Below are 26037 nucleotides of genomic sequence, written 5' to 3'. Positions count from 1 at the left end.
GTTTCCCTTCTTAAAAATGTGATTTCGTTTCGATTGATGTCTGATAGTTTTATGTAAGTAAGTCGTCGCATGTCATTGTCGAAATCGGTGGCAAAATCAGAACGAATCAAAAGTTTAATTAAAAAGTAAAAACTAATCAATAGTTCGAATTTATGTTGTTAGGTAAAACCATAATTTGATGCAAGTTTAGGAATTTACAAGGCAAACCCTATAAAATTTCCTTGCTCTGGCCGCTTTCGCCGCCTTCGTCCCTTGCGACCGACGGCGCCCACTCGCAGATCCTCCAGCATCGCCGACCGTACCCGCAAACTCCTGGGATTCAGCCTCATGTTGGCTGATGCCCTCAGCGGTGTCACCACCAGACGAGTATTGGCCACTCGCCGTATGCTTCGTGCACTTCGAGGTTGAGCCCGAGCTGGAGCGGAAACCGCCGACCCACCGTTCCTCGTCCTTGACGGCCTGCCAAACATCAACAAATATGAGTTGATGACGTCGTCCTGGTAGTAGGCACGCAAAGCGGACGTCAAAATGTCGGTTGCCGTGGGGCCGCTTTGGTAGCGCTCCTCTTCGGCCGAGTAGATGCCGCAGAATTTTTTGACCTGTCGGTCGACTCGGTCAAAGTGAGAGCGGAGCATTTTAAATTTACGTTTGCGGGAGCCTTTCGGCTTTATCTGGTGGTAGACCTCGCAGACCTTTTCCCAGAAACACTTCCGGGATTGTTGATTCCCGACGATGGGATCGTACGAGACAGTGATCTAGGCGTTGTACACCGCCAGCGTTTCGAGGTTGTTGTACGGATGCCGGCCTAGATCCTCTTCCTCTTCCTCCTCGTCCTCGCCCGCCTGGGGTTGTACACCGCCTCGGCCTACTCCCGGCGTGGGATCAACGGGAAAATCCTCACGGATCTGGGATAATCCCTGCGAATACCGCGGGGCGGAGGGACGGACATGTGCATCATGGTCAAAATTGGGTGGTTGGTACCCCCCCGGCGTCGCCGAACCCTGGGTCCCCGGCGTTGACGAACCGGAACCGCCCAATGTGTTGATCATGGTCTCCCAATCGCCGAACGCGTTGAGATCCCACCCGCCGGAGCCGGAACCGCCGTAGTTGCCGTCGCCGGACATCTTGAGTTGTTATATGAAAATTTGAGATAAAATTTAGATGATAGGAAGAATAGATGTGTAGTTGTGTGTGAAATGAGGATGAGTTTAGGAGTATTTATAGAGTAAAAATATTAATTAAAAATAAAAAAAAAACAAAAAACGGTATTATTACCGTCAGAAATTTTTTTTCTTTTATTTTTCTTTTATTTTTTTTAAAATTCGATTTTTTTTCAAAAAAAAATATTTATTGCGTCAGCACGTGACGACACCCACTCGCGGGCCGGCGAGTGGGCGTCACGCACGACGCCGGGTCGCGCCACGTCGCCTAGGCGCGTGGCGAGACAACTCGTCTCTTGGCTCGACGGGATGCGGCCCGGGACGAGACGGCGAGCTGCAACGCGTCGCGCCGGGGTCCCGTCTCTCCGGGACGGGACGCGAGACGCCGGCGAGACCCGTAGTGGATGGTCTAATTAATCTTTGTATAACTCTTCCTCTTTCCTCTCATGAAATGTGTAGGCCGTCTCCGTTGGACTGGTGAAATGGTTGGCATATACTATTGGATTAGTAAGGTTTATTAATTTGTTGAAACCATATAAAAAATGATTAATAAACAGATTAAAAATGTTTTTTGAAAGGGGCATTCCGAGAATTGAACTCGGGACCTCTCGCACCCTAAGCGAGAATCATACCACTAGACCAAATGCCCTTGATGAACAGTGCGAATTTATTTAGATATATACTCTATATGCCCGTTCGGTTAACCATATAAAATAATGGTGGATAAGATAACTATATAGGATACAACATAGAAGTGTTTTTTTGATAGAATGGACTTTATCTAGGATTGATATAGTTGGAGGGGGTAAGGCTAGAATGGGCTTTATCTAAGATTGATTTAGTTGGAGGGGGTAAGGTAAGATGAATAGTCTAATTAAAATAGTCAAATTGCATTAGTTATTCAGGCTTTGTGCGGGCATCTTACTAAAGGAAAGTATATTATATCTATCCTTCTCCAGGTTGCAACCGAACAGGGGCTATATAAACAACTCTCTGTTTATCTGTTTATCTTTATCATTTCAATATCTTACTTCAGCATAAAAATTTCTAGCTTTCCTTCTTCAAAGAAGATGAATAAAGATTCCACATTAGGAGGTAGAAATAAATATTTATTTTGAAAAATGTTAAAATCCTTGTTTCTGTTGTCATATTGATTTTTAGCGATGATGTCTCTTCCATGAGTATATAATTTGTAGGGGTGCGTTATATTAATAACCTCTAAATATCGTAATAACCCTATAACTAAATCTGGACCGCACATTTTCAAAATCACGCGGTTGAGATTCAAACTTAGATTTACTTCATAAAAAAAGGCGGAGGGGTAAAACTGTCATTTCGCTCATTTAATTTCTGAATTTCGCTAAATATCACGTAAAATGATACAATGATAAAATGATAGGTTTATTGCATAGAATGATAGTTTTGCCGGATAGAATGATACTCTGAGTTGATAAAATGATACTATGAGTTGATAAAATGATACTCTGAATTTCGCCAAATATCACGTAAAATGATAAAATGATAAAATGATAGGTTTATTGGATAGAATGATAGTTTTGCCGGATAGAATGATACTATGAGTTGATAAAATGATACTCTTGACTGATAAAATGATACTCACAGCAGATAGAATGATACTCTGAATCAGTCACTTAGATTTTATCAGTCAAGAGTATCATTTTATCAACTCATAGTATTATTCTATCCGGCAAAACTATCATTCTATCCAATAAACCTATCATTTTATCATTTTACGTGATATTTGGCGAAATTCAAAGTATCATTTTATCAATCAAGAGTATCATTCTATCCGGCAAAACTATCATTCTATGCAATAAACCTAACATAATCGGCACAATACATAATATACAAACCTACAAAGCAGTAAACGTATCATTTTATCAACTCAGAATATAATTTTTATAAGGTTTCTGTCATTTTATCCGCTTAGATTATCATTTTATCAGGTAAAAGTATCATTTTATTAAACAAAAATGTTATTTTATACACCAAAAATACCTATCATTCTATCGGCTGAAAGTATCATTCTACCCGCCAAAACTATCATTCTATCGGCTGAAAGTATCATTCTATCCGGCAAAACTATCATTTTATGCAGTAAACCTAACATTTATAAGCTAAAAGTATCATTTTATCAACTCAGAGTATCATTCTATCCGGAAAAACTATAATTCTATGCAATAAACCTAACATATAACATTTTATAATTTTATCAGTCAGTCAAAAGTATCATTTTATCAACTCAGAGTATCATTCTATCCGGCAAAACTATCATTCTATGCAATAAACCTGTCATTTTATCATTTTACGTGATATTTGGCGAAATTCAGAGTATCATTTTATCAATCAAGAGTATCATTTTATCAACTTAGAGTATCATTCTATCCGGCAAAACTATCATTCTATGCAATAAACCTAACATATATCATTTTATCATTTTACGTGATATTTGGTGAAATTCAGAAATTAAATGAGCGAAATGACATATTTACCCCTCCGCCTTTTTTTATGAAGTTGAGTATCATTCTATCCGGCAAGACTATCATTCTATGCAATAAACCTAACATATATCATTTTATCATTTTACGTGATATTTGGCGAAATTCAGAAATTAAATGAGGGAAATGACATATTTACCCCTCCGCCTTTTTTTTATGAAGTAAATCTAACTTTGAATCTCAGCCACAAGATTAGAAATATGTGCGGTCCAGATTTGGTTATAGGGTTATTACGAGATTTAGGGATTATCATATGATCACAACTCTATAATTTGATTATCCTATTCTTTTATTAAGTCTTTTTTATTGTGCGAGTAATTTATTTTAATATAATGTCAGAGCAAACTCAAGTACATGATGGATTCTCTAAGAGCATCCACATCCGTGCTCTTGCCAACGAGCACGGATGTGATTCCGAACCTATTTTTACTCCATGCTCTTAGGCAAGAGCACAACACCTACATTCGTGCACTTCCGCAAGGACATGCTTAAGGGTCCCAACATTCTATTATTCAATTTAAATAAAAACATTTCCACAATATTAAAATGCATTAAAAATACCCAAAATACTATTACTAATTACTAAAAAATAAAAATTACATAATTAAAATTCTAAAAATTAAAAATTTCATAAAACTAAAAATTAAATAATTTAAATCATAAAAATTAAAAATTACATAATTAAATTCATAAGTGGCCGAATTTCGTCCAAATGGATGATGAATGTGTGTATTTATTGATGATTTTGGGATTATTTTTTTTTAAATTTAAAAAAATTCAAAAAACGGTAATAAAACGGCTATATTTTTTCAAATCCGAAAATATAAATATTTTTATTTTTGGTATTATTTTTGATTTAAAAAAAAAGTAAAAAGAAAAATAAAATGCCAACGACCAATAGAAACACGTCATGTCGCCCTGCTCGCTGGCACGACCGTACTCTTAGCTAAGACCAGCGTCGTGCCAGCGGCAAAAGTGCAGCGGAGGACAGGGGTGTCCTTGCCGCTGGCACGGATGGACGGACGGATAAATCTCACCGCTGCGGATGCTCTAATATATAGAAGTCTAATGATCATTACCGCTCACACATAATATATAAACCTCGGTCCAAGCCCCTCTTTAATTTCATATGTATGTCGATGTTCACAATTACTCTATAATTATGATAACTGAAACTCCAACTAATTACTTAAAAAGAAACGTATTATCTACTTCAATTGCATTTTTATTACTTTTGGTTGTTAAACAAGAATATCAATCGACGGATCCAATAACGATTCTATATGCCGATTTGCAGGCCCCTTGGATTTGATTCAATTGGATTTTTAATCTAAAATACTTCCAAACTTCTGATCCAAAAACAAAGCCCCAATATTATGGGCTAACAAATTTGAACGATGAAGCCCAAAGCCCAAAGCCCAAAGCCCACTTAAACACCCATCCAGATCAGTCTATTTCCCTTTCCCCACACTGTGGGCCCCACCATCCCGCATCTCCTTGTCGGAAAACTAAAATCAAAAGCCTCACTCATCTTTTACTTTTTTTAACCCCCAAATCCGCCTCATCTCCGCCACAAAAACACACAGTAAAAAACCATCCAAAATCCCAATCTCCGCCGGCAAAATGTCGGCCACCAGCATCCACATCTCGGCCCTGGACGGCATCGTGAACGTCAACTCCCTCTTCACCCTCGCGGTCTTCATCGGGCTGGCCTGGAACCCGACCGACCCGAGCAACAGCCTCATCGACCCGGCAGCGGGCTGCTACGCCAGCCCGAAGATCGCCGAGGATCTGGTGGCCTTCCACGTCTACTCCTTCAGCTGCTTCCTCTTCTCCAGCCTCGTCGCGCTCGGCCTCAAGCAGGCCACCCGCCTCGTCCGCCCCGGGCCCCACCACCGCCACAACGACGAGCACCGCCATTTCTGGGACTTCGATCTCGCCCGGGTCAACAAGACCGCGCTCCGGGTCGGGTACGTCGTCTCCGCTGTCGGGTCGGTCGCCGGGTCGGTCTTCCTGATGCTGGCGCTGGTCAACGTGGTGCAGATCAAGCTCGGGGTCCTCGGATGCGGCGACGGCGGCGGCGGACACGCCTACGCCGCGGTGGTGCCGCTCGTGACGTTCGTGCCGGCGGGTCTGCTGATCTATGTCTGTTTCGTGTTCTATGCTTTTACCCGTTGAGATTTTTAATTTGTCGTTTTTTTGGTAATGGAATAATTTATTATTTTAATTTTTAATAATTGTGACATTTAATTACTAAGTTTGTCCCATTTTTTTCATTTTCGTCCGTCCCAAAGTTTGTCCCATTTCACTTTTTATCGTCCGTCCCAAAGTTTGGTCCAAAACATTATCTTTTGAATTATTCGGTCCCTCACATTTGAAATCAGATCACATTTGGTCCATTTTGGACGGTTTCGTCAAATTTTTTACGATTTTAATTATCGGGTCACAAATCCGTCACTAACTGGGAGCCACTGATCCGTCACTAATTAAAACCATTGTAATCAAAAATTTTGGTCACAAAACAAAAGCATCACTTTCCCTTTCCTCCTTTCGCTTCAACCCACCCGTCTCTGAGTCTCAATCTCTCATCCAATTTCCTCTCTCAAAATGACCAATTCCACCACGCCACGAAGAATCCCTAGCTTCTCCGCCGCCGCCGGACCAGACGACACCGTTTGGGACTGCGTCATCCCCTACGCGCTCCACCGCCACACGCTCTCCCTCGTCTGCAAGTGCTGGTACCAGATCGACCCCATCACCCGCAAGCACGCCACCATCTCCCTCTGCTACACCGCCTCTCCCGCCGTTTCCCTCACCTTGAATCACTCAAAATCAAGGGCAAGCCCCGCGCCGCCATGTTCAACCTCATCGGCGAGGACTGGGGCGGCTACGCTGCCCCCTGGGTCCACGAGGTCGCCAGATCTTTCTCCACGATGAAGGCGCTTCACTTCCGGCGCATGATTGTCTCCGATTCCGATCTCAAACTGCTCGCCTCCTCACCCGCCGCCGCTGTCCTCGAGGTTTTGAAGCTTGATAGGTGCTCCGGTTTCAGTACCAACGACTTCTTACACATTGGTTTCTCCCAATTAGTGACAAATCAGTTTCTCCCAGTTAGTGACGTATTTGTGATCCGGTAATTAAAACCGTCAAAAATTTGACGGAACCTTCCAAAATGGACCAAATGTGAGGGACCGAATAATTCAAAAGATAATGTTTTGGACCAAAAAAAACGCAATATGTTAAGGACTATTTTGGGACTTTAGTCTTCTTTATAATGAATCTCATATTCCACTAACTCATTCATACTCAAATTTTATTATAAAATTAACATTTAAAAGTAGGACTCACAATCCACTGACTTTTTCAACTCACTTTTCAATACATTTCTTAAAACTCGTGCCAGATCAAAGTGAGAAAATATTTGGGGCCGGTAGTATAATATAAAGTATTCGTGTATGAATGACTTGGAGTTGATTTGAAAATGAAATTCTGCGGAATTTGACATTAATTACATTGATTATGTGGCGTTAGTTTGGTGAAATAGTGAATGGAGTGGTTTATATTATAGTGTTGAGTTTTTAAGGTTTTAAAATAATAAAATAATCAAGAAAACTCATATTGGGACGGTGGGAGCATAATTAATTTGCCGGTAGTGGGGGGTGAAATATTCATTCTAAATGATGCAATATCTCCACTTATTGGACTCCTAGTTCTTCACCACCAAGGAAATTGGGTGGACTATAGCCTATTTTATGTGCAATTTCATGAGATAGAAAATCGGACACAATGAAGAAGGTTGTTGTTGGCATCGAAAAATAGATTTAATGCAATGGTTGTTGATGATAATTGAGATGGATGAGGGATGATGTGAATCTCAACACCTAAGAGTTGCAGAAGGTGGCAGATCTAGCATACCATGCGATCATATCGACAATAATTTCAAAAATTGAATTTAATGGAAGTTTTTAATTTTCATATGCAGTCAATAGGATCATATTATTGTTCTACTTCCGACTCTACCTGAATCTAACATTACTTCTACATCATACGCATTAAGAATTTGGTAAAGTTATAGATGCTCGTAAATGTACAATTTTGTAGATTAGAAATGGGTTAGCTCTTTTGAGACCCCTTCCTTAAAAAAATAAAATAATAAATTCATTATTTTACCAAACAACATAACAATCATCACTACCACTAACAACAGAAAAACATAACATAAGGAATTGGCTTCCACAACATAAGGAATGAAGTGTAATAAGTGCTCAATCCACTTGAAATCCCAATGCAATTTGAGTCATCAACACAAAAAAAATTCTATAAATAGCATCACATTTTAGCCTCATTGATCATCACTACCAAATATCACTTCACTCATCATGGAAGCATCAACTAAGGCATTGTGCTTGCTAGGCCTCCTCCTCCTTTCTCTCTCGATCTCCACAAACGGCGCCGGCGAGTGCCCGAGATCGACCCCGGACAACGAGGCCATGAAGCTGGGGCCATGCGCGTCCGCGGCCCAGGACGCCAACGCGGCCGTCCCGAGCAGCTGCTGCGCTCAGGTGAAGAAGCTGGGACAGAACCCCAAATGCCTCTGCGCTGTGATGCTCTCTAACATGGCCAAAATGGCTGGAATCAATCTTGAGATCGCCATTGGAATTCCCAAACGCTGTAACCTTGCTGATAGGCCAATTGGCTACAAGTGTGGAGGTTTGTCATCTTTATTTCCTCATAAACTCTCTCTCTAAAAAAATGTCAAAATTTACTACGGTTTTTACGTGTCCGTCATCAATTAGTGACGGATAATCCGTTGGTAAATTTATACGACGGCATTTTCAACGGAAGTGACGACCCTTGAAGATTTACCGCCGGATGGCCATCGGAAAAATTGTTTCTTATTAAAATTTTTAAATAAAATACTATGTCCATCCTATGTCATAGTCTAAGTCGTATTTTTTGGACAATCCTGTTATATAGTTAGGACAATTTCCCCACTTTATTATTTTTACTATTTTTTCTTACCACACTTAACTCAGTAAATATTTATTCTTTAATCTTTATGTCTAAAAAATATGCCACAGCCCTAATAGTACAAAGGGAGCATAGTTATTAAGTACTACTATTACGGTATTACCGACAAACGTGGCATCATCGGTAAATTTATGGATGTTAGATTTTGTCGGTAATTATATCGTAAACTTTGTTTCAGACTAAAAAATAATAAAATATTATTCCACTTACTAGTAAAATTTCGGTTTTTATATTTTATCGAATATTGTTTAATTAGATTTAATTTATAAGTCCTCTTTCCTTCATTATTTTTCGTCGGTAAATCTCGTTTTTCAGTGGATCTCTTATCACTTGTTGTTTGTGTTAATGCAGCATATACGTTGCCGTGAATCGTTAAGGTGTGGATATGAAGTTGAATGGCGGAAGCTGTGTTGTTGATTTTACTGTGATTGTATTATTATTATCACTTAAGTGTGTGTGCTTCCTACTTCAAGTTAAATATAATAAATAAGTCATTTGTGCTTGCCACGTGCACTAAACATCCTTCCACCGCTGCGAATGTTCTAATTAAACTATTTATTCTATTATGAATATTTAACGCAAATGAACTCAACAAATGTACTAGTGCACGCACGCATAAGGCACAAAGAACGGTGGGCACGACTATATACACACCAACAACAATTTAACGTGTAAAACATGCAAGTACATGAGGGATCTTACTGGTTTTGACCCAATTTATAAGATCTTAGTCGTTTAATTAGGGTGCGTTATCTTTAGTTACAATCTGTCTTATGAAAAATATGTTTCCAACATTTTTCAACAAAGAAAACGCACTAGCTAGATGTAGATATATTATAAGAGAACGAGATGTATAAAAATAAAAGCAAGGAAAATTTAATTATATTTTAGTGATCTAGAGAATTATTTATCATATGTTGTGTGGTGTGGAGAAAATGAGAGAATATTAGTATCACGTCTGTATTAAAATAAATAGGAGAGAAAAAAGAAAGGAAAATTGATTACCCAAAATAATTTTCTATTTCGCATGAACTTGTAAAACTAATAGAAAATGGTTAAAATATGTCGTCCACATTTTTTAACCAAAATTAACGTATTTTTAGTGGTAAAAAAGTTTAGAGTAATTAATTAAGAAATAAATTGGTGCAGATAGATGGAAGGGAAGACGTTGAAGGCGCAAATATGGGACACGGCGGGGCAAGAGCGGTACCGCGCAATCACGAGCGCCTACTATCGGGGCGCAGTCGGGGCGCTTGTGGTCTACGACCTAACAAAGCGTTTGTCCTTCGATAACGTGCAGCGGTGGCTGCGATAGCTTAGGGATCACGCGGATTCCAACATCGTGATCATGCTAGCTGGCAACAAGTCAGACCTCAACCACCTGCGAGCCGTGCCCGAGAACAACGCCCCGCTTTTCGCAGAGAAGGAGGGCCTCTCCTTCCTTGAGACCTCTGCATTGGAGGCCCACAACGTTGAGAAGGCCTTTCAAACCATTTTGTTGGATATTTATCAAATCGTTAGCTGAAAGGCGCTTGCGGCCCAAGAGGCCAGCTCGGGCACCGGCCAGGGCACGACCATTAAGGTCGGGGAGCCTAACAACCAAAAGCAGCACCAGAAAGCCACGTGCTGCTCTAGTTGAACTTTCAATACCACAAGAATTTTTTTTTTTTGTTAAAACTAAGAGAATTGACTATAAAAACAAGTGATCGGTTGAATTAATTATGTGCATTTTTTTAATCTCTTATTTAAGTTTTGCTAGCTAGCTATTCTTTTTTTGATGAGCATCGATTAATTATGAGATGATTTATATTTAATTGATGGATCATTCTAAAAAAATTATACAAGCAATGTATATTTAATCACAAAATTAGAAGTATTGGTTTTCTAACCAAAATGTGTAATAATGTGTACACGTTACATCCATTCAACTGCTACTTCACCAACGTGTAATATGCTACTAAAATATTTGCTGAAACTACTTAGTTTTCTTTTCAAAACCACACGTTATTAAAATATTACACCATTTAATGCGTTGGAGAATTAATATTATACTTCACCAACGTGTAATATGCTCCCCAACATGACTTTTCATATGTAAATGTGACACATCTTTCATTTCATTTAAGAGCACCGGACGTCCGCGACGGGTGACCGGGACGTCCGCCATTGTGGCGTCGAAAGTCGGATACGGACGTCCCGTGAGGACGTCGGGTGTCCTCGGACGTGCGGGCAACGGGCGGGCGGACGTCCGCCATTGTGGAGTGGGTCGGACGTCCGGGTCGGACGTGCGGTAATTAAATTTTTTTTAAAACTCTAGTGGGAAGGGCGATGGGAAGGGCGGATTGTGCAGAGGATGTCCTAGTGACGTGGCAGTGGGATGGGAAGTCCTAGTGACGTGGCAGGAGGTGTTTTTGGGATGTCCTAGTGAATGTCCGAGTGAGACATCCGCCCACTGGAGATGCTCTAAGTCGTTGGGAAATTAATACTCCAGTACGGGTGCATTATATTTTATTGAAAATATTGATTTTTTATGATTTGAAATTCTGGTGAAAATATGAGAAATTTTTTTTATATCTTAGTTATTCACAAAACGATGACATTTACACTCATTACATACAATGTCGTTTCTTATATTGACCGAATTTAACCACCACCTATGTAATCTAACACGACAATCGACATGTTAAATTTAATTTAGAGAAATATTGAACCTAAGGAAAATTTATAACTCTCTCGGTGTATGTGAATAGAAGTCTCATTTTTATTTTAATCCATTCGCGAGTAGAAATCTCAGTTCATTTTTAATATAAATAGTAATAAGATCTAATAACTCATTCCACTCACATTCCATTTATAACTTATTCTTCATCCGTCCCATGTTACTTGCACTTTTTATTTTAAGCCGTAAATTTGAAATTGATTTTTTAGTGTAACTAAATTAGAATTTGAAGTGTAACAAGATATCACTTAATAAATGAGCTCTTAACTTAAGCTAACATATTAATTAAATACATTAATTCTAACTTCAACTTGAAATAATGCAAGTAGTTTGTGACGAACCGAAATAAAACAGTGCAAGTAACACGAGATGGAGGGAGTATATATAAGGGTGTCCACTATAAGGTGGACACGCCCAATAGCCCCGCCCCAGTTTTTTGTCCATAGCCCCGGATTTTTGTCCATAGCCCCAAAATTCTATTTCCCCCACTATAGTGGACACCTCCAATAGCCCCCAAATTTTATAATCAATTTTCATTTTAAAAATAAAAAATTTTGCATGCGTCGACCGCCGCGCCGGAAGCTGCGGTCACTATGACCGCCGCGCCTATAGGCGCGCCTCACCCCCACCAGCCGCGTCCTCGCCCCGCACGCGGCGAAGCCGTTTCCGCCCCCCTCCCCCGTCCTCAGGCGCGGCGGCCACCCCAGCCACTATGACCGCCGCGCCTCCCGCCTCGCCCCACACCCCTCTTCGGCGACCGCCGAGCCGCTCCCATAGTGGACACTCTAAGTGTTACTCATATTCTGCTAATTTTTTTTACTCATTCTTAATGTTTCTTAAAATTCGTGCCGGCAAAATATGAGACACCTAATAGCACGAGGAGCTAGTATAAAACATAAATTTATAATATAAGCAACATACAAAAAGTGCTTTTAAGAACTATTGGCCAAAATAAAAATCCAATGTCGGCTTAGCAGTTAAAAATGAATTTCAAATAAAAAATAATAAGTAAAAATAAACTAAATAAAAACCCAGTGTTGTAAACGTTGCTACCACAGCTTCGTGTTGATTACGACAGCAGCATTCCAATAGCCTAAAGCAAAATTCTATGAGCTGTTTGATCAAACTGCTTTCGTAAAAAATACATCTTGATTCCCTCTTTCTTCTCGGCTTTTCTTCAAGATTGCCGCCCGCAGCTGTTTTGGATTTCTTTATTTTTAATAAGAAATTAATTATATGTCGGCGATCGGTAAAATGCAGACGGAAGCGAGGGTCGGAGTGGTGGTGGAGGAGGGAGGCGGCCTGAGTGCGACGACGACGTCGGCGGTGGTGGTCGAGCCGCCGCGCCAGAGGCAAATCGGCACCGCCCCACAGCTCCTCGCCGGTGGCCTCGCCGGAGCCGTGAGCAAGACTTGCACCGCTCCTCTCGCCCGCCTCACCATTCTCTTTCAGGTTTTTATTCGATTGGGAACCGTTCACAATCGTAATTCCTTTTCAATTGAAGAATAATACTCACAGTAGTGTGTGTTGTGGAATTGAATTGGATTGAATTGTGGCTTTTTTATGGTGAATTGAATCAATTGATTGCCTTGATTTGATAGGCTTTATGTTTCCCCTTTACATAATTGAGTTTAATTGAAGGATGGAATCGGTTTTGCAGCTTCAGGGAATGCACTCCGATTCGTCTAGGTTAGAGAAGGCAAGCATATGGCGTGAAGCGTCGAGGATTGCTAGAGAAGAAGGCGTGAGGGCGTTTTGGAAGGGCAATTTGGTGACGATCGCGCACCGGCTCCCGTATTCTTCCATCAGCTTTTATGCATTCGAACGCTACAAGAATGTTGGTACAACTGTTCTGTGAAGAACTTCTGTTTTTCGAGTTACTTGTTTGAGTCTCAAGTGTTAAATTGGCTAAACTGTTGCATTTTTTTTCTGTTTAGATGTTGCAAGCTACATTAGGAGTTGAAGGCCAAGGAGAAAGCATCGGTGCAGACCTTTGCGTACGGCTTTTAGGTGGTGGGCTGGCTGGAGTTACGGCCGCTTCAGCTACCTATCCGTTGGATCTTGTCCGGACGCGTCTTACAGCGCAGGTGAACAGATGGGAGTGTTATTGTCACGTTGAGTGGATATACACTTGTGTTAGGTTTGTTACTCAGTACAAGATGCTTAGCTTCTATATTAATTTAAAGATCAAAACTTTGATTTAAAAAGTATAAAGAATCAGGTTTCTTTGTCTTCCTTTGGATGCCAACTTCAAGTGTTGCTAGTACCTAAGTTCAGTTAGTTGGCCTTCATTATTCCATTGTATGCAAACAATTTATTCATAAGTTGGACTTAAAAACTTTTTTTTGTATATGCAGACAAATGTGATCTATTACAGAGGAATATTCCATTCCTTGCGTACCATAAGCAAAGAAGAAGGTTTTCGTGGCCTTTATAAAGGACTTGGTCCCACTTTATTGGTATAGTTTCACTTTATTTGTTTGATTGATCTTGTTTCCGGTTGGTTACTTACGGAATCTGTGCTGCTTTATGTAGGGTGTTGGCCCAAATTTGGCTATTAGCTTTTCAGTCTATGACACTGCAAGATCTTATTGGCAGCTTCATAGGTAGGCTACGATAGTTCTATTGATTTTGAAATTCTACTCCCTCTATCTCACTAATAATGTCCCAAACCACTTTTTTAGGCTGACCCATTTATAGTGTCTCAAGCCTAACAAAGCGCATCTTCAATTAATAGCCGCAAAAACTGCATTCCTTAATTTTCTCACCCGGAGTCTTTTGAGACATTATCAATGGGACAGAGGGAGTTTTATATGGTGAAGTTTGAAAAATGAGGTTTGTAAATCAAGATTTTACATGTTCCTCTATTTATTGACCTCAGGCCTCAAGACTCAATTGTTCTGGCAAGCCTTGTTTGTGGGAGTTTTTCAGGAGTTGCATCATCAACAGGTGAGTGATCTGATGATGATCGCATGTTTTCCTATCGAAACTTTTAAGTATGGCATCTAGTTTCCAGTTTTTAATAGTTTTATAGGGTTCAACAGAACCGAATTTTTTGAACTAGAACCAATCTGTATGAGTGCTTCCCTAAGTGGCCAACTCATGGCTGTTACCTCTCCATGTTTCATACTTACATGCTCTGAGCTTGTGTTGATTGTGGCGTGCATTTATGGTTTTTTAGTCCTCATGAACATCACTATGTGATCATTTATTGACGCTCATACATTTCTTTTCTCCTATAATCAAATACGACTGAACATCCATCCAAGTTCGAAGATAATTGCAAGTAACTTCATATTATTGCAACCTGATTAAGTTATCCACTATAGAATACAAAAATAATGGAGGATCTAATTCATCTGAATGCCTGTGGCTGTCTTCAATGCTTTTGCAGAGAATTGAGGATGCAGGCTTCTCAGTAAGTAATAACGAGATTGACCCTAGAGCTTGAGGTCCAGACATGATAATCTGGCAATATGAAACTTTTGTAAGAAGCTAATAAAATATGGTATATTGCTTGATTGTTCTTCCGATGAAATCTTTACCTTCTTTGTAAGGATATTTTGGAAAATGGTTGATTTTTGCTAAATAACTTGGCTCTCCATGTATGCAGTTGGCTCCACTAGGTGAGCCATGTTTTGGAGTTTTCAAATTGTGAGAGGTGTCCTCTTTGAGGTACGCTTCTCAGTTGGGTTTCACCATTTGCTCTGTGGTTATAACTCAGCGGTACAATACAAATAGACTTTTGGTCGATTTCATAAAGTTATTTCAAGATGAGTCAATCTTGTCACCAATCCTCGCCCTGAGAAAAGAGTGTTTGCTGATGACCAAAGTTCACATTTTATTAGGGCCAGTATGCTTGTCTGTTTTCAGTTAAGCTAGTCGTTATTGGGATTGCGCTCCAGATTTGGTGTATGACAATAAAACCATTGTTGAGATATTTGTTTTACTATTATGTTAAACGTATTTGTGACTCACTGAAGTCGATAAAAGTCTAAAAGTCAATAAAATTTGTATTTTTGCAGTGGCGTATCCTCTGGATCTTGTGAGGCGGAGAATGCAACTGGAAGGAGCCGGTGGTCGAGCTCTTGTTTACAGAACAGGCCTGGTTGGGACAGTGAGGCAAATAATCAGAAAGGAAGGTTGGCTTGGCCTATATCGCGGGATTCTGCCCGAATATTACAAAGTTGTGCCCAGTGTGGGCATCGTCTTCATGACCTATGAAAAGTTGAAGCAGATCCTCTCAAGCATACCCGAAAGCTAGATGAGTTCACCTCGTATGCTTCCAGTGTTTCTCTCTTTTACTAAGTTTTATTCCAATTGTTGTATAGTCACAAAAGAAAATGTATAACTAAATTGTATCATACATTGAGCTACATTTTGAGATTCCACATAATGCTTATGACTAAATTGAACTTTAAATTTGTGTGATTTTAGCTCATAATTGATGTATGGATTGAGGTTTTTAGTCATTACAGAGATGAATATAGAAGATATCAATAGACAAGCAGTGATAAGCCTATAACTGAAACAGAGTTCTATTCTGATTTTTGTGATTATTCTGGGAAGGTTCTTGTGTAGCGGATGTGATCTAAGGTACGGCGTAAGCCGTACTTATTAACTGCGGCCATGGCAGCTCGGAATCCTCCACCGTAAGCTGGAGACGCGTCGTGCAGGATCTGATGCATGAAGAACACCCCTAGCTTGTTCTCGACGCTTGATTTACCGCCTTTCTTGGACGAAGGCCATGAGGAGGAGGATGGAGCTGTGGATGTGGATCCATACGACGATGATGCAGATGCGGATGCGGATGCCGTATTCCTTGAATCAGGCACCACCTCCGATTCCAGCCACATGTGGGACATCACTTGACAGATACCTTCTTCCACCTCCGGCCTCAGATTCCGAAACTCTGAATCAAAACACAAATATAGTTTTGAGTTCGTTTCACACTAGGGGATGTCGCCGGTTCAAGAACCATAACTGAAGTTTTTTCCGGTTATTGGTCACTCGTTACGGTTCCAAAAATTATGAACCGAACAGTAGCTTTGGTTCAGCTCGTGAGGCGGTTCCCGTTCTTGTTCTGATTTTAACTTGCGCTTCTGTTTGAACTAGGCACCCCTGTTTCATATGACTAATCTCGTACGACAACACGATTTGAACAGAGATGCTTACCATTGAGTCTCAGCCATCCGTGCATTAGCTCGTGTGCAAGTATTGCTCCGGTCAGTAACCTGCACCGGACATTCGATTATAAAGTTACACGATTCCACGAATCAGTAAAGCATCGCTTCGTGTATGAATTAGGGTGTAGAATACAAGTAGTTACCTTGGGAGGCCATACAGTACGAGAATGGCTGTAACTTCACACCTTCGAGTCAGCTTCTGCGGCTGCGTTCTCATACCTACTAGGCCACGATGGTCCAGTCGCGGCCTCCTCATTATCTGAAGTCACGACGCAATCAAAGTTCCGTTAAAACAGCCCTTTATCAGAAGTCTACCTAATGAATGAGTAGTAATACACTTACACTTGTGACTGTCTGCTCTTCAGAAAGGCACAAACCTCTTGTTTCAGGCATGTGGTGGTAACCCTACAAACACTTACATTAGCTCACTGAAATATTGCAACCTTGAGTTGTTTTGGATAATAAGAGTAATGATGGTTCAGATCATTACATGTTTCTCCCCCTCGATGGCCTCGTTGAGGGCTTGTCGCGGAACGAGAAGCATTGGGATTTCCTGCTCGATTCTCATGTTCATTCCTTCGTAGAAGTCTCTGATCGAATGGTATAAAGGCTGGCAGTCACCGGTGTCCATGATGGCCGACTCCATACACTCCAAGCATAAGCACCGGCCGTCCCCCATAGATATGTATCGCGTGTTCCGTGGCTTGAAACATCAATAACAAAGTATGTTTCAAATAAATTCATGGAAGGCTGCAAACAGTATATATAGCTCTGGAATGAATCTAACCTCCAAACGCTCACAGCTACAGCACCGGGGCGTGTTGTCGTGCTCATGAGAAGGGCAGTACTTCTGCGACCAGAACGGGTGGCATCTGTACTCGATCAAGCCCATGCCATTGGTCGGGATCTGCAAGAATCAACGACGTTGATGGAAAAGAGAGTAGGTGTGAAACGTTGTATCGACAGAAAACTGAGGCTGCTTACAAATTGATGACAGACTTCACATTTTGGATGATTGAGCTCTTTGAAGCATGATTTGTGATATGTTTCTCTTCCTGACAAAGAGAACTAGAATCAAAAATGAAAAACAATAAGAACTTGTGTTGATGTATCAAAAAAAAATGCAGCATTCATAAATCGAGAGCGAATGGCTTACCTCATGCTCGGTAATAGGGTGTTTACACGCGTGGCAACGGAAGCATCCCGGGTGGTAATAAGCCCCCATGCATCCGAGATAGTTCCCGTATCCGATTTCACGTTTGCAGCCAGCGCACATTCTGTGAATCATATCCAAACACAATACAGGAAATATAAGCAAAATGATATTCAAGAAACACTAAAAGTGAAGATGAATAATCACCTAGATCCCCTTGGATGGTAGTCTCTAGGGACATACGAAGGCAACGGTACAGAGCTGAAGCTGTCGTGGAGCGACCTTGCTAGATCGTCACCATTTCCTGCTCGCCACCTGTATCCTGCACGATTGGATTTTGTATGTTTAGTCACAGAAACTGAGGGATACACGAGGAGGAAGAAAGCACAGGAGACCGTACCACTTGGCCTCTTTAAATCTTCGGACATAGAGAGTGCAATGGCGCGATCCAATTCCTCTTTCTCTCTGCTGGCCCGAGAGTGATCATCCTGCAAATCACAAGATTTCAGTTTCGAAAAATCATCTTGTTGAAATCACGAATGCTCGTATCCTCATAGATACATCGATCACAGTTTTTTCTAACACTAGATGATCAAAGAAACAACCAACAAAAATAAGTTTTCCAAGAACGAGATAGATATCGATACCACGGATCTAAATGGAGCGCGCCACATCATGTCTTCCTCTCTTGGAAACTGAGGTTGCTGTGAGCCGGTTGAAACCACCCTGCTGCCCGCCCCGCCCTTGAAGAACTTACTCAGCCATTTCATAAAACTCGATTTCCTCTCTGCACATGAACAAAACACATCTCCTTGATCATGATCTCTACCAAATTGATCAATTGAATCTTGCTATAAGCAAAACTGATGAAAACAAAACACACAGCCACCATACATGATAAATTTTGAACCAATCACTCAACCAAGCAATGAATTACCGAAGGCTCCATACAACCACATATTTATAGACAAGATAGATACATAACAGATAATCTTCTTGCACAAGCAAAAAATTATAACCGTCGAACGTAACAAGCATCAAGGAAATGTCAAAAAAGGCATCATCTTTACACAAACAGGAAAAAACCCACAAAAACTTCCAAAAGGGCATCACTCCAAAATCCAGAAAGATGCAATCTTTAACTTAACACAAGCTTCAAACACAGCCTAAAACCAAAGACTCCAGGCATCAATCAAAACACTTCTCCTCAATCAACTCTTTCCCAAATTGATCAGTTCAATTATGCTATATGCATAACTGATCAGACATATATCAAACATAGATGGAAAACAAAACAAAAATCTCCATACATGATAAATTTGAATCAATCACTCAACCAAGCAATGAATTACAGAAGGTTCCCTACCACCACATATATATATAGACAAGACATATAATTACAAATAATCTTCTTGCAGAAGCAAAATATTACAACCGTCAAACGCTACAAGCATCAACTAAATGTCAAAAAGGCAAAATCTTTACACAAACATGGAAAAAAAACTCACATAAAAGTTCCAAAAGGGCATCACTCCAAATCCAAAAAGACACAATCTTTAACTTAACACAAGCCTAAAACCAAGAATGTAGGCCTCAATCAAGAAATCCCAAAATAGGGAGTAAATCTTTTCAAGAGAGAAAAAAAAGGTGGAAAGCACACCATATATGCAGTGGTTGACATTCGAAGAAGACATGGGGTTTTCTGAAAATGGTGAAAGGGACTAACACAGAGGGTGAGGAGGATGGAATCGTAGAGAGAAAGGAATTGGGGAAGAATGGCATCATTGATAAAGGTAAGTTTTTTTTGCAAGAGAGAGAAAGGGGGGAAGAATATCTGTGGGAGGAGAGATTCTTGGCTTGTGGGAAAGAAAATCAAGAAAGGGTGTGGGGAGAGGGAATCTGATGAGAGAGATGGTGATAGAGGAAAGGGGAAAGTATGGTGCTGGATTGGACGGCTGAGGTTTTTGGAGTGATCAACACTGTTTTTGGAGAAGAGAAGGAAAAGGAAATGGAGAGTTCAAATTCCATCTCTTTGGGGGGAAGTGGGAGTGTGTCGATTTCAAGAAACATGATCATATAAAAGGAATCTAAATATTGCAAAAATTTAGTGTGTTTTTTTATCATCGGCTAATCACAAGAGAGATGGTGGATATTGTTCTTGAATCGCAATTTCTTCTGGTTCTATGTCATGAATTTAACATGTCATTACAATGCAGCCATGTTTATTATACTTTTCGGTATTGGACTACATGGGTTATGAGTTTTAATGTAAATTGAGACCTATAAATCATATCAAGATAGATAAATATTTAAAATTTAGACAATTTTAGTCTCCATTCCACATGAACTTCACTTCAATAATTTCTTTTGTTGGAATTTTTTAATAAATAAGTTGTTCATATTTTACGTCGATCCTTCATTAAGTTATCATGGAATTATTAATGTGTTTCCAGTGTTTGTATATTGCAAATTGCAATTTACCATTCAATTGATATATTTGGATAATTTTTTTGTGAACGTAAACACGATACATAAGATTAATGAATCTATCGAGTGCAAATAGTAAATATTTGTGATAAACGATAATTATTGTAGCAATAATATGATTAAAATGAAGGTTGTTTATCTCTAGAAAATAAGTACTAATGCCTAAAGTCTATAATTAACACTTCAAACAGAAAAATGAAAATTTGAATTTCACATATGGAATTAATGCAAAGAAAAGGCATTTTTGGTTGAATTTTATAAAGATCGAAAAAAGATAAAGAAATGGTCTGATTGAACAAAGCGGGCGATATTCCAGAAGCACGCAACTTGTTAAACCATATATATTTGGTGTGTGTGTTTCTTAATATTTGTCTACTATTTTATTCATACTAAACTCGTATATATGCTGTGTTGAGAATGTTTCAAATGCAATTTTAAGGTTGAGATAGCGTCGAGTTATAACATATACTACTAAAAAATTGTTTCGAATACAATATATAATTCTATACATATAATGATTTTGTAGTCCTCTAAATTATTGCTAGATTAATTATGTCATGTTTCCTCGTTGCATGGATTGTCCTGATCTCTCTCTCTCTCTCTCTCTCTCTCTCTCTCTCTCACACACACACACACACAAACACACAGAGATTAAAATTAATTGAGATTTGAGAGAAGAGAACCAACGGTTGAAAAAATAGTAATCCAAAAGGGGACTAATAGCTAGATTTGACACATGAAATAAGTGCCCATTTTTTTATATTTTACTCATGCTAAACCAAGAGATTGTTAAATTGTGTAATAATACCCTTTTCCTACTTTACGGTTGTCAGCATAAAAATGATTCCATCGTTACGAATAGTAAAAAGTGGGAAATAAATAAAATTAGAGGAATATTGTGCTTTTTATTTAATTTAAAACACCTATTTGTTGATCCAACATCAAAAGAAGGGAAAAAGCCGAGGCATTAGATCGAACACAGCATATTCTTTCCCTTTTCTGAAATTTTCTTTTACTTATTTATTTCAGAATTTTGTTTTCTCAAATTTAATTGTTTTTATTTTATAATTTTTATATATATTTTAATTATTTCTATTTAATAAATAAATGTATTGTACTCAATTATAATACGTCACGAACCCGCACGAAAATAACGGGTATGTGTCAAAGCTTATTGGGTTCGTGTCCTTATCGTGTCGACATGATAACGACATGAAAATTTCGTATCGTGTTCGTATTACACGTTAAGAAATAATATTAATATATTATAATATTATTATTATTTTATTTATTTTAACATTTAAATTAGGTTTAGTCTAATGGAGCACTTAGTATTAGCGTGAAAATAGATTTTTCATTTTTCGTATTATTATAATGTCATTATTGTGTCGTGTCATATATCTGTTGTTATCGTGTCGTGTTGATATGAAGTGGTTCGTGTCGTGTTCGTGTTTGAGGGTATCGGGTTGTGTTCGTGTTCGTGTTTGGAGTTTTCTTAACGGGTCGTGTTCTTGTTTGTTGTTATCGTGTCGTGTCGTTATCGTGTCTACACGATAACGACACAACACGCACGATTTGCCACCCCTAGTTTGGAGTTAGGGGTTTTTCTACAATATTATACTCCATTCGCCAGCGATGAAATGTCCCATTTTGTGAAAAGAGTATCACCATTAAATATCTCGTTTTATTTTTACTACTCCCTTCGTTCCGTCTAAATAGAGGCGTTTCATTTTCTGTACTCGTTTTGGAAAATAATACTCCCTCTATCCTCCATTAGGAGTCCCGATTTACCATTTTAGTCCATCTACCACCAGGAATCTCGGTTCACTTTTACTATAAATGATAGGTAGTCCTCACTTTTCATTAATTCATTCCAATCATATTCTATTATAAAATTAATACATAAAAATGGGTCTAACATTCCACAATCCTTTTCCATCCACTTTCCTTTAAATTTCTTAAAACTTGTGCCGAACTTAAATGGGACTCCTAACGGCGGACGAATGGAGTAATAATAGTTAAAGTAAAGAGTAAAGTAAGATAGAGAATAATATAGATAAATCTTCTTAAAACTCACATCATAATCAAATGTTACATTTATTCTGGACGGATGGGTTATTATTGAATAATGTCGATTCTGGTCAGGTGATTTAGCGCGATATGCTAGTCACAATACAAGCATTTATCGAAATGAAAACGTAAGTTGAAAACATTTTTTGAAAAACTAAAAAAGTTAGAACAGCATGGAATAAGACTAGGACTATACTTTTTCATCGATATTTATACGAGGTTCCTCTTTAACAAAGTCATCATAACAACTTAGTTGATCCATAATTTATGTTTCATCTTTCGTTCTATCTATTTCGATTCTTTCTGTTTCTCTCGATTCTTTTCCACTGACACGTAGCCCTAAAATTTATTTATTTATTTATTTATCTACTCAATATCCCTTCTTTAAATTTGCAGATAAATCAAATGTGACACCACCACTCATCATCAAAAACCTAACCAATTTAAGATCACAAGTCTACCACCTAAAAATCCGATCACGGACTTCACCGCCTTCCTCCGGGAAACATACTCTCTAGAGAAAGACCTAATCAACTCGTGCGTGGAAAAAAGGCGGCGGCCTCGCCTCTTCCTGGTCTCCAGGGAGGAGAAGAGGGGCCTGAGGAATGAGGGGGAGGTGGCGAAGCTGGCGCGGGAATTAGGGTTTGAGGCGAGTGTGCAGGAGATAGGGCCGGAGGAGGCGCTCGTGGCGAGGATGGTGAACGCGTTCGACGTGATGGTGGCGGTGCACGGGGACGAGATCACGAACATGGTGTACCTCCCGGAGAGGGCGGTGTTGGTGCAGATCGTGCCGGTCGGGTTGGCAGGTGTGGGTAGGGTTTACTTTGAGGAGCCGAGTAAAGTGATGAATTTGATGTATTTGGAGTGTAGGGTTAGTGTGGAGGAGAGCTCTTTGAGTGAGAGATATGGGGTTGGGGATGAGGTGTTTAGGAACACTAGTAGTGTTAGGGAGAAGGGTTGGAATGTGTTTAAATCGATTTATATGGAGAATCAAGATGTGAGTGTTGATTTGGTGAGGTTTAGGAGGGTTTTGGTGGAAGCTATGGAGCTTGTGTGTGGCTAGCTAGCTAGGGTTTTCATTTATAGCTAAGACGTTTTTGGCCGTGTGGATTGTCGGAAAAATCATGAAATTAGGACAAATACGAGTTCATCATGCAACTTTGAAAATCAGACAGAAAAATTGTGAAGTTTGGATTTATTCTCGATTATCCCATGATAATATTTTTGGTGAAATTGTATCCGATATGTCAGTCAAACAATCATGTGTGGACATCAACTCCGATGGGTTATACAATGTTATATATTCATAAAAAAAACTCGACATCGTTTGGTTAAACACTATAAAAAATATATATTGAACCTAGGCGGCAAAAAATTTTCACTATAGAATAATTGAGAGTAAATCCAAGTTATACTGTTTTTAGCTGATTTTTTAGCCATTTTATATATATATAGAGGTGCGATCAAATACAAACTCTCTATAATACAAACTATACAAACTGATGTCAACGGAGTGTACAAATTCTGTCAACGGCGGCTGATGTCAACAGGGGCTGATGTCAACGGAGTGTACAAATTCTGTCAACGGGGGGACTGATGTCAACGGAGTGTACAAATTCTGTCAACAGGGGCTGATGTCAACAGGGTGTACAAATTCTGTCAACGGGGCGTACAAATTCTGATTGTTCGATGTCAACGGAGTGTACAGATTTGTAGGAAATGTTGACATTAGAAAAATCTCTTATATTAACCGTTGATTAATTGTATTAAGTGAGTAGGATTAAAGTTATATATATATATATATATATATATATATATATATATATATATATATATATATATATATATGAAATTATAGGCAACTAGGTGTTTTGTAGTTGTGAAAGGCAAAATAGGGTTATATAAGGTGAAAGTGTACAAGTGACAAAATTATCTGGATTGCTATTTATAATGGCAACCAGGGACAAGATAGCGTTGGCCAAGCCACCGCTCGCGCGGGGCTTGGCTGGTGCCGAACTCATTACTCAGCCATGACTATAATTGGACAAGAATAAAAAAAATTGCAGATCGATTTCGCAAAGAGGAAGAAGATGATACGGCGGCGCGTGTTTGTTAGGTTTAGATAAATTGGGCTTTTTTAAATGGGTTTTGATTAATTTGGTCAAATGATCCCAATTTAATGATTTGGTTTATTAACCCATTACTACTATTTAAAAAGTTAATAAACAAATTTGGTCATTGAGATAGACTAATTAATTTATTTTTTAAAATAAATGTATATCGTAATTAAATTTAATTGGATTCATCTAAATTATATGATATACTTCAAACAAAAGAAGTATATATTATATGTATATAAAATAACCTATTTGAATTACATAAATCAAATTAAATGAGAAACAACAAAATTACAACAATTTAGATTAGTTTTGATTCTAATACCTCTTTTCATAAATGTATTTTGATCAATACCTCATTTAACTTAATAGTATTTTATTTCCTTATAACATGTTCTCAGATTTCAAACAATATTAATTTTATATTTGATATCATATTTTTTATTTAATTTTTAAAAATAGAACAGAACAATGGGTCAAATTAAATAGATTGATTACATCTCTCTTTCTTTCTCTATATTTCTCTATATTATAAATTACTTCTTCAATATTATTATTATTTTAAATATTTAAATATTATTATAATTTTATTAAATTTCAGCACCGGCTAATTTGACAACTAATGAATGTTTTATTTATTCAATCTTGATTTCGAATTTATAATTATGTTAGTCTCACACAGAAACTGTTATCACGTGATCTATAGACATTTTAACAGAATATATATATACTGCCTTTTTCCTTCTTTATGGCTGACAGCATAAAAGTATTTCATATAATCGGAAAATGAGGAAATTAAAAATAAAGGAGATATTTTACCACAAGAAGAATACATTTTTATCTTTATAGGGTTAATTAATTGATTTATCATTGGTGGTTTTATCGATACACCATGTTATTATTACAGAACCATATAGAATAAGTTATAATTGAAAAAACCTAATTTTTAGAACATTTTGTCATCATAATAAAAAAGGTAAGTAACATCTATAAACCCAAAATAATTTCTTGGGCTTACATCAAATTGAGAATGCGTTTTTACATCAAATTATTAAATCATGATTTTTATGAATTATCCAATAAAAGCAAAATCGAAATGTGCCGGAATCATATATAGTATATATGACAAAATCAAAGGTGACGAGGCAAATGAAACGACGTCATTTGAACGATCAAAACAACATCCTTCGGGACTTTATCATTACAGATGTATCTGTAGGTGCCCATGCTTCTCAAAAAGAATCTCGTGTTCGACTGTCCCATTCAAATACCGAATAATCCGTAAAACTGCCTCTCAGTGCTCCTCTTGGGGTGCGTGCATGAATTGGCTTACAACACCCACAACATAAGCAATATCTGGTCTTGTATGTGATAGATAAATCAACTTCCCGACTAATCATTGGTATCTTCCTCTGTCAGTCTGCTTTGTCTTTTCCTTTATCTACAGTCCGTGGTTTTGAACCATTAGAGTATTTGCGGGTTTACAAGCTATCATCCCAACTTCAGCAAGTAAATCCAGCACATATTTCTTCTGATTTATAAAGATTCCCTTCCTCGATCGCAGTACTTTTATTCCCAAAAAATACTTCAACGGC

At 38.7% G+C, this 26037-nt stretch overlaps 5 protein-coding genes and 1 non-coding gene across 12 annotated transcripts; 4 read left to right on the top strand and 2 right to left on the bottom strand.

The window, feature by feature from the left end:
* Window positions 1–1737: 1737 nt before the first annotated feature.
* On the bottom strand, window positions 1738–1809 carry TRNAP-AGG. The gene has a single exon. It is a non-coding gene; the product is annotated as a tRNA-Pro (tRNA).
* A 3135-nt stretch (window positions 1810–4944) lies between these two features.
* Window positions 4945–5922, top strand: LOC121776204. The gene has a single exon (XM_042173363.1). The coding sequence runs from the start codon at window positions 5303–5305 to the stop codon at window positions 5855–5857; it is 555 nt and encodes a 184-aa protein (XP_042029297.1). The 5' UTR covers window positions 4945–5302; the 3' UTR covers window positions 5858–5922.
* A 2094-nt stretch (window positions 5923–8016) lies between these two features.
* On the top strand, window positions 8017–9228 carry LOC121775862 (non-specific lipid-transfer protein 3-like). The gene is made up of 2 exons (XM_042172939.1): window positions 8017–8389; window positions 9062–9228. Exons 1-2 carry the CDS (start codon window positions 8059–8061, stop codon window positions 9076–9078), a joined length of 348 nt encoding a protein of 115 aa, XP_042028873.1. The 5' UTR covers window positions 8017–8058; the 3' UTR covers window positions 9079–9228.
* Window positions 9229–12483: 3255 nt separating this feature from the next.
* Window positions 12484–15851, top strand: LOC121776578 (mitochondrial substrate carrier family protein B-like). 4 transcript variants are annotated; one of them, XR_006045331.1, is made up of 9 exons: window positions 12484–12881; window positions 13090–13266; window positions 13367–13516; window positions 13787–13888; window positions 13965–14035; window positions 14311–14378; window positions 14824–14937; window positions 15043–15104; window positions 15455–15534. XR_006045331.1 is itself a non-coding variant. In XM_042173777.1 (8 exons), the coding sequence occupies exons 1-7, from the start codon at window positions 12666–12668 to the stop codon at window positions 15057–15059; spliced, it is 801 nt and encodes a 266-aa protein (XP_042029711.1). In that variant the 5' UTR covers window positions 12484–12665; the 3' UTR covers window positions 15060–15104; window positions 15455–15592. The 4 variants fall into 4 exon arrangements, 2 of the variants coding, with proteins under 2 accessions (XP_042029711.1, XP_042029710.1); XR_006045332.1 differs by having other exon boundaries at window positions 14824–14916; window positions 15455–15532; XM_042173777.1 differs by lacking the exon at window positions 14824–14937 and having other exon boundaries at window positions 15455–15592.
* Window positions 15852–15860: 9 nt separating this feature from the next.
* LOC121776577 (protein DA1-related 2-like) lies at window positions 15861–19749 on the bottom strand. 4 transcript variants are annotated; one of them, XM_042173772.1, is made up of 12 exons: window positions 19429–19749; window positions 18416–18555; window positions 18169–18256; window positions 17976–18090; window positions 17772–17892; window positions 17600–17683; window positions 17403–17522; window positions 17106–17318; window positions 16958–17020; window positions 16759–16874; window positions 16605–16663; window positions 15861–16341 (listed from the first exon to the last, which is right to left on the bottom strand). In XM_042173772.1, exons 1-12 carry the CDS (start codon window positions 19460–19462, stop codon window positions 15986–15988), a joined length of 1509 nt encoding a protein of 502 aa, XP_042029706.1. In that variant the 5' UTR covers window positions 19463–19749; the 3' UTR covers window positions 15861–15985. The 4 variants fall into 4 exon arrangements, with proteins under 4 accessions (XP_042029706.1, XP_042029709.1, XP_042029708.1 ...); XM_042173775.1 differs by lacking the exon at window positions 19429–19749 and adding an exon at window positions 19277–19392; XM_042173774.1 differs by lacking the exon at window positions 19429–19749 and adding an exon at window positions 19079–19131.
* On the top strand, window positions 19477–23388 carry LOC121776957 (alpha-1,3-arabinosyltransferase XAT3-like). The gene is made up of 3 exons (XM_042174093.1): window positions 19477–19561; window positions 22401–22453; window positions 22774–23388. The coding sequence occupies exons 1-3, from the start codon at window positions 19477–19479 to the stop codon at window positions 23386–23388; spliced, it is 753 nt and encodes a 250-aa protein (XP_042030027.1).
* The last annotated feature ends 2649 nt before the right edge of the window (window positions 23389–26037 follow it).

This window comes from Salvia splendens, chromosome 18 (assembly GCF_004379255.2).
Source record: "Salvia splendens isolate huo1 chromosome 18, SspV2, whole genome shotgun sequence".
Taxonomy (NCBI): Eukaryota; Viridiplantae; Streptophyta; class Magnoliopsida; order Lamiales; family Lamiaceae; genus Salvia; species Salvia splendens.
The sequence above is the reverse complement of the archived record's forward strand: the minus strand, read 5'-3'. Positions and strand labels throughout refer to the sequence as shown.